Genomic DNA, 14486 nt, shown 5'->3' on the forward strand with positions numbered 1-14486 from the left:
GACTTTTGCTGTTCCTATTGGGAAAGTATAGTTCTTTGTGGCTGGGATTGCTAAAATGGTAGGCTGGGAGCCTGTCTCTGCCTTGATAGGAGAATCAAAGAAGAAAGTCAACATAGAAGAAAGCAAAGACAGAGCAAGACAGATCCCTGATGACATAATTTGACCACCTGGAGCTATCCATGCCTGAAGTCCATCTATTGTGGACTTGTTAGTACATGAGCCCCCAGATTTCCTTTTTCTGCCTAGGCACTTGTGTTTCTGACATTTACAACCCAAAGTGACCAATATAAATGCCGAGACACAGCATGTTACAGGGGAAAGAGCACTGGGTGGGGAGTCTTAAGGCTTGGATTTGACTTAAGGTTCCACTATTTATTAGATCTTGAAACCTTCCCTGTATTTCAGTCCCTTCAACTGAGAAATAGAAATGGCATCACTGCCTATAAAACGTTTTGGTGGGAAATCAAATGAGCATGGATGGGAAAGTGCTTTGTAATCTGTAAAGTGCTTTGCAAACTCTAAAGCTCCATATACAAGTGGGCAGCCTCTGTTGCACGTGGTATTCAATGGAGAAGGTGATCTAGAAGGGAGCAGTTCCATTTATGCCATGTCCAACCTGCTGCGTGACATCTGACAGGTGTTTGAACCTCCCTGAAACTTGGTTCTTGTCTTCGGAAAAGTGGATTCCTGGTGTCTCCCGGGGGATTTGCAAACTGGATCACGTGACTCCCCTGATCTTAATTAAAATCCTGCAATGGTTCCCCATTGCTCTGAGGACACAGTCCAAGCTGATGACCATGATTAACACAGCCCCCCGCAACACTCTCCTCACCTGTTGGGTCTAACCTGCCTCTCCTCCAGCTAGACTGAACTACCTAAAGTGCTAAGCCCTCTTCTCTGGGCTTTTCCCCAGGTGGTAACCTCTGCCAGGAACACTCTGGCTAACTCAACCTAGATGTCACTTCCCCCAAGAAGCCCTCTCTGAGCCCCTTGCGCCTCCACATCACTTGCCTTGTTGATCTTAAATCATTATCACTAGGGCTGGTCTCCAACCAGGGTCACTGATATCACTCTAGGTTCTAGTTGCTGAAATATTGTGTTGAAATTTTTCCACATCATTTGGGAATCAGCGACTTCCCTCAGTCTCTCAGAGTGCTCCCCACACCTGCAGCCCCTCCCACACCCCTCCAGATCTCCCCACCACCCAGCAACCAGAGGGTAAAGCCTGGCACAGCAGGGGGCCTGGGACTCCACCCCCACCCCCACCCCCACCCCAGCATTCACGGCTGGTGTTCATTTTGGTTGGCCTGGTGCCCGGGTTCTACCAGTTGTTAAATATGAATATCATTGTTGCTTATTGCCCTGGATCATAAATACCTGGTTCCCTTGTCTGTTTATTCACCAGACTGAAAGCTCCTTGAGGGCAGGGAGGGCCTCCCTCACCAGCAAAGCGCTTGGCATGTGCTAGGTGCAATGAGGGTTTACTGAATGAATGAATGGATGAGTGAGTGAATGAATGAGTGTGTCCTGAAAAGTTGGAGAGTCACTCTAGAAAATGATGGGCCCCACATCCTCGGTCTGGACTCTGGAGTTTTCTTCCAGGCCTGCAATGGAAACCTTGCACTTTGCCCAGGTTTTATGGCTCCGCAGGTCTCCACCCCTGCCTGTGGAAGCTCCCTCCACCTGCCCCAGTCTGGCTCCAGCACGGCCAGCTTCACCTTTCCCTCCTGCAAAACTTGAGAAGTGTGGAACCTGGAAAGACCAAGACGCACCCCTTTCATGAGCCGGTGAGTAGGCGAGCACACGCGTGTACAACACACACACAGGAATGGACAGTCAATCAGTGCTCACTAACTAGTCCTGGTTTACCCAGAACTTTCCAGGTTTAGCACTAAAGTCCCACACTCCAGGACCCCTCTCTGTCCTGGGCAGACGGGACAGTTGGTCATCCTAGCACTGGGTTGGTTAGGTCATTCTTCTTGGACAGTGGAGGGAGCGGTGGCCTTCAGGACTGATTTCTCTGTTGCAGGTACTGAGCACAGGGCCTGGCACACAGTGGGTTTGCCACAGCTCTGCCACTTACTGGCTGTGGAAGACCACTTCACCTCTCGGTTTCCTCAAGAGGGGACAGGACAGTATCTTCCTCATAGAGGTGCGTGAGTTAACAAAAGGAAAAGTGCCTGGGTCTAGCACCTGGAACAGAGTGAGTGTTACATAAATTAGAGCCATTATTGTTGTTGTTGTCGTTATGATTATAAATTATATATGTGCATGGAAGAAAGGTCTCTAGAGGGTCCAGCCCAGTAGCATACTGGTTACGTTTGCACGGTCTGCTTTGGCGGCCCAGGGTTCCCCACAGGCCTGGATCCCAGGTGTGGAACTAGGCACTGCTCATCAAGCCATGCTGTGGCAGGCATCCCACATATAACATAGAGGAAGATGGCACAGATGTTAGCTCAGGGCCAGTCTTCCTCACACACACAAAAAAGAGAGGTCTCTAGATTTTTCTGTGTGTGAAACAAACAAAAACAGTAGGAGGTATAGGGCTACAAAAGTCACCCCTCTACTAAGCCTGCTCTTAGCGAGACAGCCCCCCACTTAAAAAAGAAAACAGTTTTATTCTGACAAAATTCATAAGCCACACAATTCACCTATTTAAAGCATTAATTTCAATGTTTTTTATTTTTTTGTGTGAGGAAGATCAGCTCTGAGCTAACATCCATGCCAATCCTCCTCTTTTTGCTGAGGAAGACCGGCCCTGAGCGGGCAGGCCTTCACGATCCACTCCCTGCAGCTTGGAGAAGGACTTGCCGAGAAGTCTGGAGAGAGCATTGTGCCGGACCTGTCCTCACTGCCCCTAATTGTTTTCTAAAATCCTTCTTATTGAGTTATCAGAGTGTAATGGAAGAGTCGATGAAAGTTGCCGCGGAGCTACAAGGCCAGGGCTTGCTGGGGGGAGGAAAGCAAAGCCCTAAAGGCTCCCTGGGCTGAGCGAAGATATAAAATATGTATTTTTACATAACTGGGAGGAAAAAATAAACGGACAAGGCAGCCCCACGGGGGAGACGCCTCTTTCTGTATTTCCATTATCTTGTTTAATGCACAGTCCGGCAGGAGCCTCAGTGGGAAAGGAAATACTGGAGCCTTTTCCCTCTGAGCCTCCTGGTGGGTTAAGAGACAGAGAGCCAAGATGCAGAAATCAAATGGCCTGGGCATGTGCTCAGAAACCCATTAAGCCTGAGGGGACAGGTTGGGGGTGGGAGGGGGCTGACCCAAAACAGTGTTTTGGTTTGAGACAACGCCTTTCCTCTGGGGTTGAGAAAGTAGCCACAATGGGCTCAGACTCACCTTTAGCTCTGGGTGAAATATTCTAAACATGGCCTTCCCCATGAGGAAGGAGGAAAGGCAGTGGTTCTTTCCAAAGAACAACCTCCACAACATTTACTGAGCAGTTGCTAGTAGGCGTCAACTACTCTGTTTAGTGATTTTCTTGCATTAGCTCCTATCAACCCATTTATATAGGTAAGAACACTGACTAGCCCAAGGTCACACAGCTAGTGAGCAGCTGACTCCACACACTGTTTTGTAGTTCTGATCACGCTTGAAGGGGGAAGGGAAAGATGGTGTCCTTATCAGGGTAGCCAACCACAAAGAAGGGGCTGGCCCCTGGCAGTCAGACAGGGAAACTGTCTAACCTAACATTTGCATGTCTATTCCTTTTTTGATCCTAAAATTATTTTACTGGGGACAGAATTCTCTAGAGAGGGTGGTGGTGGCTGTGGTGTGGTGTTAGGAGCCCCAGTCTGGGGATCAGGAATCTCAGGTTCTAGTCTTGGCTTTGAGGTTGACTTCCATGTGACATTGAAAGAGTTATTTGCAAAGAACAGGTTTGGGTGATCTCGAAAGGGTCTCTTCCAGATCTTCATTAAAGAACAGATTGAAAACTGCAGCTCCAGCTGGAAGACTATCTGAGGCCGCATGAGGTGAAGCTAATAGAACAAAGGGCTCTGGAATCAGAGGGAGATGAGTTCCAGTCCTCCCCCCACCTCCTACTGGCCTCAAATTCTTTTTTTTTTTTTCCTGAGGAAGATCAGCCCTGAGCTAATGTCCATGCCAATCCTCTTTTTGCTGAGGAAGACCAGCCCTGAGCTAACATCTATTGCCAATCCTCCTCCTTTTTTTCCCTTTTTCTCCCCAAAGCCCCAGTAGATAGTTGTATGTCATAGTTGCACATCCTTCTGGTTGCCGTATGTGGGACGTGGCCTCAGCATGGCCAGAGAAGCGGTGCGTCGGTGCGCACCCGGGATCCGAACCAGGGCCGCCAGTAGCGGAGCGGGCGCACTCAACCGCTAAGCCACGGGGCCAACTCCCAGGCCTCAAATTCTTTATGCCTTAGTTGCCTAACAAAAGGGAATAATAACAAAGCCCTTGGGTTGTTTGGAGATGAGTTTAACTGAGATGGTCAATGTCAAATGCTTAGCACAGAGCCTGGCACTGTAACTTTCAATGCCCCAGCACCTATTATTACTATTTTTATCCCTCACATCCATACAGAGCTTTTATATTGCAGGAAACACTGGTCTTATTAATTGTGTGGCAACCTCACAACAACAGAGGGAGGCGTTTGTGATTATTATTCTCATTTGGAAGGTGGAGAAACTGAGGCTTCAAAAGGTGGGTGCTACCCAGTGATCTGATTTGCAAACTCACTAACCGATGGAGACCTGCAGTTAAAGAGACAGAACTCAATTAAGCGGAAGTCCTTTCGGACCCCGGGTGTTAGTGAACCACCGCGAGGCTGGGATTCGAACCTGGTGGTAATCGCAATCGGGGAGCCCCTACACCCTACCTCGACCCTGCCAACCACCGGCCAGCGAGTCACCGGGTCGGCGCGAGGCAGGGGGGCGGATCGTGGGCGGGCCGTCCGCCCTCTGTCGAGGAAGCTGAGGCCATGGCCGTTTATTGGCTGCAGCCGGCAGGTGCACCTTCAGCCAATCAGCGGGGCTGGGGGCGGGGCCTTCGAGGCTCACCTGGCGGCCGCGGCGCTGCCCGGCTCAGTGGCGTCGGGAGTCGCGGAGCACCTGTGAGTTCGCGGAAGTCCTGCTAGATTCTAGCCCGGCCCAGCCTGGCCAGAGCCGACCTGACCCTCGCCCGGCCCACCATGGGCCCTCCGTGCCGCAGCCTCTCTGCGCTCCTACTGTTGCTGCTGCTGCAGGTACGTCGGGTCCCCGGACTGCAGGAGACGCCTTCCAGCCTCACCAACCGCGCCCCGGCCCCGCGTCCCTTCCCCTCCTCTCTCGTCGTCCCTTCGTCTCTCTCGTCGTTCCCTCTTCCACTAAGAAAGTTTGGGTCCAAAGGGCCTAAACGGCCTGGAAGCTGCGCCGCGCTCTGGACTCCCGGGAGATGGGGGTGGGAGCAGGTGAAGGGCGAGCGCGGCTCTGCCCACTCCAGCCCGCAGACACCGAGGGGGCGCGCGCCTCGCTGCAGGCGCTGGGACTCCGGTTCGCCGCGGTGTGGCGGGGAGCGGGCAGCGGGGGCTGTGGAGCAGGGTAGGGGTAGGGATATGGAAGGGGAGCCCCGGCGCAAGTCAAGGGGGAGCCAGGAGTAGTGGGTTCGATCCCTGAGGTAAGGAAAGGGAACCAATAGATAATAAAGGCACCTGCCATGTAAAGAAAGGGTAGTAAGTAGGTATGGGGGTGCCCCTGGGGTAGGAAAGTGGGGTCCAAAGGGGTTGGAGCGCCCCTCGGTATGAGGAACTAGACTTAGGAGTGAGAACGTTCCCGGTATGAGGAAAGTGGAGTTGGGAAGAGTAAAGATGCCTCCGTGAAATTGTAAAGGAGACAGGAGAGGTGCTAGGTCGGGAGGAGGTGACCAGCAGCCCCCTCTCCTGGAAGGGCCTGGGGTCCTGGCGGCCGCAGGTTTCGGAATGAAAGAGTTTGGCGTGGCTGCCTGCCCCGGGGGTGGGTCCTTCCCACAGTCCTGACGCCGGGAGCGAGGGAGGGGCGGCGCTGTTGGTTTCGATGTGGGCAGGAAGGGACCCCCCAACTCACCCCGGTTCCATACCTTTTCCCTACCCCAGGTCTCATCGTGGCTCTGCCAGGAGCCGGAGCCCTGCCGTCCCGGCTTTGGTGCCCAGAGCTACACGTTCACGGTGCCCCGGCGGCACTTGGAGACGGGCCGAGTCCTGGGCAGAGGTGAGGGCGCGCCGGCGGTGTGCTGAGCCGGGTGGGTTGGGGTAGGAGTGGAAAGTGTCCAAGAAATTGCGCTCCCACGGCCCTAGACTGAACTGGGCAAGCCCTCCTTCTCTGGCTCAAATGACACCCCTTTGAAATTTACACAGATGTAAGGATCTGAACTTTTACCCTGATTGAGCACTGTGGTTGAGGGGCTATCCTCGTATGGTTATGTTATAAGGGGGGGAGCACTTATTAGAGGCCTTCAGTGTGTCTCATAGTGTCCTGACCACTTTAGAGACAGTCTGTCATTTCAGACTGCAAAAACCTGATGTGTGAGAAGGGAGCAGTAATTCCTGTTTTACGGATGAGCAAATGGAGGCTCAGAGGGTGGAGTCCACTTGCCCAGGGTCAGCAGAACAGGAATTTGAACTAGGATCTGACTCCCAGGCCCCATTCTGCACCATCTCTGGGATGACTGAGGATCCCTCTCTTGGTTACCAGGCTGTGGCTATTACTCACAGAGATGAAAACATTTTGATACAGGTACTATTCCCTCAAGGAATAATGGTTTAAAAAAAAAAAAAGCCTGGTAGCTCTGACTCAGGTTATGAAAACGCACACAACGTAATTCTGGGCCTTATCACTGTGATCATCAGGATTTGAGAGCTTGCTCTGTTTCACTTTTCAGTGGCCCAGGAGTGAGAGCAAGGGAAAGTTAGTTTCTCTTCTGGCTTCACTGATTCCCAGGTGCTTATTTCCTACCAGGCGACTTTCTCCTCCCTCTTGATTTTAGTTGGTTGGGCAAGTTTCATAACAGTAAAAGAAACACTTTTTAAAATGAGAAATCACCCACAATTCCTCTGAGGGAATTCACCGAGTTTATTCCTCCAGTCTTTGGCCACGTGAAAAATTTGCAGCAATCATGCTGTTGTCTGAAATTCTTTTTTGAACTTTGGAAGTTGTTCCAACAGTGGGCGGGATTTTTTCTTAACAGAAACTGCAGCTTGATTGATTAAACATATTTACTTTTCTGAGGCCCGTCTGTGTTGTGTAGAGCTTTCTATTGGGTCAGGTAGGAAGTGTTGTCTGCCTGATTTTGCAGTAAGTCCGCCATTACTTGGCCAGTTCTCTGCTTGATATTCTGCCTGACTCTGTGCTGGGCACCTGGGAATGAACTGAGGAGATACAGGGGCACTCCAGCCCAGCTCTTGGTATTTCACATTCCAGCAGGTTGCTGGGAGTGTCCCAGGACCCACTTAGAGGGCACTGTGGGACGTGAACATTTAGGTGCCAAGAGTGTGGGTGGCCTGGGATGTTTTGATGGGTATCAGTGGGCAGTGAGGACTGGTTTCTGAGAGGAGGCAAAGCTGACCCAGCCTTGAGGAGCAGGTGAGGGTTAGAAAGGGAGTGTGTGCCTGTGTGTGAGGTGTCCCAACACAAGTGCTGGTCATTTTGTTTTCCTGCACCAAGATATTTGCTAGTGCCAAGGGAGGGTTAGTCTGGTTTTTATTCCTCTCCCCAAGCTCTTATGTCTGACCGCTAACAACATTATTACATGCTAGTAATAATATAAATATTATCATTATTATTAGCAGTGGCATCTATTATTTGCTTTTTAACCAGACTCTGGGGCAAAATGTTTCACATATTTTACCTCATTTAATCTTCCCAAGAACCTTATTATTTCTATTTTGTGGGTGGGGAAACTGAAGCATAAAGCAATTTAGTAATCTGCTCAGGGATCCACAGCTGGTCCTTCTCCTGTTCTCTCCGCTTCTCAATAATTCAATAATCAATCAAGAAAACAGGGTGTTTGGGGAATTGGTGTCCATTGTGAAGTAGACGTCGTGGTCCCTGTGTGCCTGGGAGAGGAGAGGTGTTGATAGAGCAGGACCCCCAGAGCAGGTGGTGGCGATGGAGATGGGTCAGATTGGGTGGGAGGCGGAGGGGGCCTGCCGCTTGTGGTCTTGGTGGGAGAGGCGGCCTCCGCAAGGCTGCTTGTGTGGCTGGTTCCAGCTCCCTTTAGGCCCATGGACCTATCCCGGTTCAACAGATTTCCTGACATTTCACTTTTTTTGGCCTTTTTGGACCATGGGGTCTCCTTCTACCCGTCCAATGTGGCATCACCCCAGGACAGAAGTCCCCTTCTGGTAAGATCACACATGTAACCTCAGGGAACTGGCTTTGTGATTAAAAAGGCAGCCAGGATTTAGGGAGGTGGCCTCCCTCTGGACACTCCAGGAAAATGGAGGGATGCCACATTAGCACCAGGTGTAAACGTTGGCCCCAGGGAGAATTTGCTGCATGGGAGTTTGAAAACAAGGAACCTGTCACTTTTTGTCACCAGTGAATGTCACAAATAGGGCTTGACCGAACTCAGGGGAGCTTGGGTTGGTTTCCTGGGGCCATTCCTGTGCCTCGTGAGATGGATGACTGCAATCACAGCCTTGTATGTACTCCGTTGGTTTCTTTCCAGATTCTAGAATGGAGAATGTTTTTTAAAAACCTGTAAACTGGTTCTTGAGAGTTTCTGATTATTTTCCTCTTTCTTAACACAAACTAGTTTGAGAAACCCAGGCTGTTAGGCAGTTTGGAATCTCAGCAGTATTATCCTAGTGTGCTCAGCTTTAAGTTGATTGAGGGGTGGGAAAAAAAAGTGGGCAGGCTTTTATTTTTTTTTAATTTTTATTTATTTATTTTTCCCCCAAAGCCCCAGTACATAGTTGTATGTCATAGCTGCACATCCTTCTAGTTGCTGTATGTGGGACGTGGCCTCAGCATGGCCGGAGAAGCAGTGCCTCGGTGTGCGCCCGGGATCCGAACCTGGGCCGCCGGTAGCGGAGTGCGCGCACTTAACCACTAAGCCAGGGGGCCGGGTGGGCAGGCTTTTAAACCAATGGTTTCCTCGCTTTGCTTCTCCACCACCTGGCATTGGGCAAACAAGGCTTATATCTGGGGTCTGAGGCCTGGCTGCTTGATGGATCAACCTAGCTCACAGACACCCACTTGTGTGGATTAACTCATCCATTTCCCCCTCTTTCTAAAAGACCTGCTGAAATGTGGTGGAAACAGTATGCAGGCCCCCCAATTAAACTGGGCTTTAAACAAACAAATACAGAAGCTTGCTTGGGGATCACCTTACATCATCGGATCCCCACTCCCCCAGCCCTCAATCTCCTAAATGTCACTTCTCCATTACTCATGGCTGTGGCAAGGGTTGAAGCAGAGCTCACTGGGGAAGGATGCTAATGGGTCATTCTCCTGCCCTTGCCTTTGTGTCTCAGGAGCAGTGGAGGTGGAAAGATCTGGGGCCCTGCAAGGCCATTTAAGGAGGTTGACTGCCACTCCTTCCCCGTGGGGCCCACTGGACCTGCCCTGCCTCTGCCAGGTGGTTATGGAAATCCCGGGTTGCTCTCCCAGGCTTTTTATTGGGTGAGCCTTTACACTTTCCTTTCCAAGCATAGCTCCAGATAAGCCAGACGCTGAAGCAATCAGCTCTCACATCGTCCAGAAGCTGCGAAAACCCTAAACTCCCCGAGAGGCATCTGTCACAATCCAGACTTTCTGGGTTTCCACTCTGCCTCAACCCCCATCTCCTTTCAGGGCTTTAGCCTTTCAAGAAGGGGAATGAACTCAGTATGAGTAAGTACATGAAAGATCCAGCTGTGAATTTCAGCTACTAGCTATGTGGCCTTGGGTAAATCACTTTACTTCTGTGAGCCTCAGTTTCCCCACGTGTAAAATAGGAGGCAGTGATACTTAGAGGTTTGTCATGAGAATTCAATGTGCATATTCGTTTATTTCGCACCTGGGCTGGACACTGGGGTTACAGTAATGGATAAAGCAGACATGGGCTGAACATAGAGCAAGTGAGAGAGATGTAAAGAAACAGGAAAGAGTTGTTAAATGGTGGCTCATTTTTCTTAGGGACAGAGTAGGGACTCAAATACTATTTTGAGCAAATGAATGAATGAATGAATATTTACTACCACTCATACCTTGGCTCATTTTTTTCCTCTCAAGCTCTCTGGCCTGAGGCCAGCCCTCAATGTTGATTGTAACTGGGCAGGAAAGATTTGGGTCTGTCAGAACTTCCTAAGATGCTTATGAGGGCTGCAGGCCAGTCAGTGGCTCTTGGAGCTGAGCTAAGTGTGTCCTGGAGATACAGTGTCCTGAGTGCTTCCCTCTGAAAGCTGCGGAGGTCAGAGAGGGAGACCTCAAACTTGAATCCAGAAATGGAAGGGCAGTTAGTAATTTTTAAGTGTTTTTCATATTTGGTCAATTAAAAAGAAATTTGTGGTGGCCTCTCTCTCTCCCTCACTAATTCAAGTTTCTCTTTAATATGCCTCAGCTTATGCTTGTTACTGTTGGGAGGGCTTTGGGCCTCCACTCTATCTGCTCTTTTCCTTCCTCTTATCTACCTCCAATCCTCTACTTCCCCCCAAGGCCCTGGTGGCATCGTCCCAACCTTTGGAAGGTTTTTGAGTCAGACTGCCTAGATTGAAATCCAAGTAACGCCCCTTGCCAGCCGAGGGACATTGGCCAAGGACTTTCTAAGCCTTAGTTTCCCCTTCTGTAAAATGGGCATAACAGCACCCAAGTCATGGGGTGTGTCAAGTGCTCAGTGAATATTAAATATTAAAGCACCTGGAGTATTGGGTGCTTTCTGTTTGAGACTCACCCGTGTTTTCCCTTTGGTTCAAATGTTTCCCTGGGCTCCCTCCCACCCAGCAAACCAGCCAAACCAGTTTCCTCACTCTCCCTGCTTCTGTGTTAAAGCAAACACTGCTCTGCAAACAGTGACGAGACCAAAGTGCCCTTTCCTAGGAGAGGAAGTTCTGTGCCATTTTCTTGCTTGCCACTGTGCAGTCGGCTTGGGTTGGGCTGAAGTGCATTTGCCTGGCTACCTGCTCATGAAGACTGTTTAGAATTGGGGTGGGGGGAGTGGGGCAAGGAGCAACTGGGGGCGGGGAAGTCAGGATGACCTAGAATTTGTCAGCTTCTGCTAAAATATTTCATAATACACATGCTTGAGGATACCTGCCTGTTTTCCCCTTGCCAAAAATGCTCTGCCCCAGCCTGAGACCTGGGTTCACCCACTTGGCTAAGCATCAAATCACCCAGGGCACTTCAAAAACACAGATTTGCCCTCCTGCAAATTCACTGAGCTACAATTTCTGTGGGTGGGGTTCTGGACATGGCGTTTTTAAAAGCTCCCCAGGTGTCTGCTGCCACCTGATTCATTGCTCTGGACAACTCCAGCGGCTAGGTCACAAATGTTTGATGAGTAAATACCTGGTGCCAGCCAGGGTGTGGACATCTGTTGTCCAGCCTGAGGTCAGGGATCCAAGGGCACCCTTGATCAGGGAGGGATAAGGCTGGTCCTTCTGCCATGCCGCTGAAGGAGGGCTCTGTGGGTGCAAAGTGGAGCAGATGGGGTGGGACTGGGGGACCCAGAGCAGTAGCCAGTACACAAACCTCTCCCTGCTGTACACCCAGTGCTAGAGGTTACTGACTTAACTCAGTACACAGGGCCCTCAGGGAGATTCCAGAAAATCTCTCAGAGAGACCCCCAAGTTGGTAATTCTGTGAGAATGTTGCTGGGGTGGGCAAATGTTCAGAGGATGCGAGGAGTGGTCAATTTTACCTGCTGGGCCTTGGTAAATGAGACGGTATCCTTTGCTGGGAATAGAGGAGAAAGAAGAGCGAGCTGGGGAAGGAAAATGAGTTCTTAGTTAGGAAAGTGTTGAGTTGGAGTGTCTGAAGGACGCAGAGGTGGCATTATCAAAGAGGCATTTGGGAATTTCATGTCTGGAGCTTGCAAGAATGATAGGCACCAGTTTAAGTACGAATTTCTAGAGGACAGTGGTCTTTTTTTCCTTAATCTTGTGTCAATAGATGCAGAGATTTTTCAGGGACCCCACAAACTGGAGGATAAAATGATGGAAGGGCTATGCTAAGAGTATTTATTTGGAAGTGGCCGACAAATAAAAATAGATGAGAACAGGCCTGGTGGCGCAAGCAGGTAAGTGTGTGCGATCCACTGGTGGCCCGGGGTTCGCTGGTTTGGATGCCGGGCGCGCGCGCACTGACGCAGCACTTGTCAAGCCATGCTGTGGCAGCGTCCCATATAAAGTGGAGGAAGATGGGCATGGACGTTAGCCCAGGGCCAGTCTTCCTCAGCAAAAAGAGGAGGATTGGCAGATGTTAGCTCAGGGCTGATCTTCCTCCACAGAAAAAAACAAAAAAAACAACAAAAATAGAACAAATATTAGAAACAAATATGTGTTTCTACCCAGCGTCAGGAGTGGGCCCTGCAAAGGGCCTCAAGAGATTCAACAGCTTCACAGTGACCCAAGGCAGGAACTGCCATTATCCCCGACTCTAGAAGAGGCTCAGAGAGGTTGGACAACTTGCCCGGGGTCACTCAGCCAGGTAGTGGCAGAGCTGGGGCTACAATCCTGGACTTGTATTTTCTGGAATCTGTGCTTTTATCCATGCCCTTCTACTGCCTTGTTGCCAAAATGCATCTCCAGTAAAACTTAATTCCCCTTTCTAAGGTGAATTTTGCATCTCTCTAATTTTAATTGTGATGCTGGAATTCAGCCTCTTTTGCCTTTGAAGGACCTCTTTTGTCTTTCGGCCACCGAGCAATTTTCTGCCTCTTTCCCTTTTGACCTTTGCTTCCAAATAAATGCTAGAAGAACAACACTAATCTTTTCCTTTCCGTCTGTCTTTTCAGCTTTCTGGGTCACTGAAAATGCAATTAGATTGGAATTCAGGATTGGGAGTTGGGAGAGAAATCGTCCTAAACACACGCATGTTCCGGCTGCGACTTATTCAGGGTGCGGGAGCCAGGTGGAGGTCTGGGTGCGGATCTCTTCCCAGAAAGAGGGAGAATGTGCCCGATCCCTGTGCACTCAGACGGTACTGCTGGGACCTAATGGGGCCTGCTGGGAAGGGCTGAACCTGTTCCCCATGAGCAAAATCATAAATGGTGGCCAGCACAGGACCCCGTGGGATAATTGGCCAAGGCCTAGATAATAATTAGTGGGCTTTGTAATTAGGAGAGCTTGTAACAAGCCGAAAGCCTTTCAGATTTATGATACCTGGACAAGTTGAAGGCTAAGAAGAGCACCTGTTTCTGTGGTTTGGCATTCAAACGCACTGGTACACCTCCTCTGTTCCCAGAAGAGTTTTCCCAAAAGAAGTTTTAGAGTGTCTTCACCTAGATTGTTTCAACAGCCTCCTTTCTGTCTCCCTGCTTCCTCTGCCCCTCCCCCAACACAGTCTTTTCTCCACCCGACAACAGTCAGAGTGATGGTTTTTTAAATTTAACTCATGGGCCCGCCCCGTGGCTTAGCGGTTAAGTGCGTGCGCTCCGCTGCTGGCCCGGATCCGCGCACCCGACGCACCGCTTCTCTGGCCATGCTGAGGCCGCGTCCCACATATAGCAACTAGAAGGATGTGCAATTATGGCATACAACTATCTACTGGGGCTTTGGGGGAAAAATAAATAAATAAATAAATAAATAAATTTAACTCAGAAAATATCACTCCTACTCAAAATCCACCAGGCGTTCCCCATTTCACGCAGAATAAAAGCCAAAGGCCTTTCTATGACTTACAAGCCTTCCATGACCTGCCCCCTCAAACCTCCCCCCCTTATCTCTTGTCCTCATTGCTTCCTGACTGTACCTAGAACACATCAGGCACACTTCTGCCCCAGGCCCTTTGCACTGGCTATTACCTCTGTCTATAATACTTTTCCCTGATATCTGCACAGCTCACTCCTTTATGTCCTCAAGTCTTTGCTCAAATGTCACCCTCTCAGTGAGGCCTTTCTTGAACCCCCTATTTGAGATAGTAACCCCATCCCCCAGCACCCCCGGCCCCCTTCTTTGCTTTATTTTCCTCTATAGCACTTTTCACCATCTAACATGCTATGTAGTTCACTTATTCCTCCTGCCTATTGTCTGTGTCCTCCCACTAGAACATAAGCTCCAGGAGGCCAGGATTTTTTGTCCTTTTTAGTTCACAGGCTGTATTGCATCTAGAACAGTGCCTGGCTCATAACAGGTACTCAATAAGTATTTGTTGAATGAATGAATGAATGAATGAGTGAGGTTTCAGAGTGTATATATAGGTCTATGTGTATCTCTTGCTTTTAGAAGCTATTCCACTGCTTTTTTTAAATTGAGATATAACATTGTATTAGTTTTGGGTATAACTGTGCTTTTTGTTTTAAAGAAAAGAGGGAACTTTCTCACTGAGCCACAGAAAGGACACAGGAGGAGGGGATGTTCTCAG

General features: G+C 49.8%; 1 protein-coding gene across 1 annotated transcript in view; it reads left to right on the forward strand.

Moving 5' to 3' along the window:
* The first annotated feature begins 5069 nt into the window (after positions 1-5069).
* Positions 5070-14486, forward strand: part of CDH1 (cadherin 1) — a 73777-nt gene continuing 64360 nt past the window's right edge. Inside the window, exons 1-2 of the mRNA XM_058528126.1 lie at positions 5070-5215; positions 6080-6194. Of these exons, the coding sequence (XP_058384109.1) occupies positions 5162-5215; positions 6080-6194 (169 nt within the window). The 5' untranslated portion in view covers positions 5070-5161. The remainder of the gene's footprint in view (positions 5216-6079; positions 6195-14486) is intronic.

The sequence above is a fragment of the Diceros bicornis genome, chromosome 32 (assembly GCF_020826845.1).
Source record: "Diceros bicornis minor isolate mBicDic1 chromosome 32, mDicBic1.mat.cur, whole genome shotgun sequence".
Taxonomy (NCBI): domain Eukaryota; kingdom Metazoa; phylum Chordata; class Mammalia; order Perissodactyla; family Rhinocerotidae; genus Diceros; species Diceros bicornis.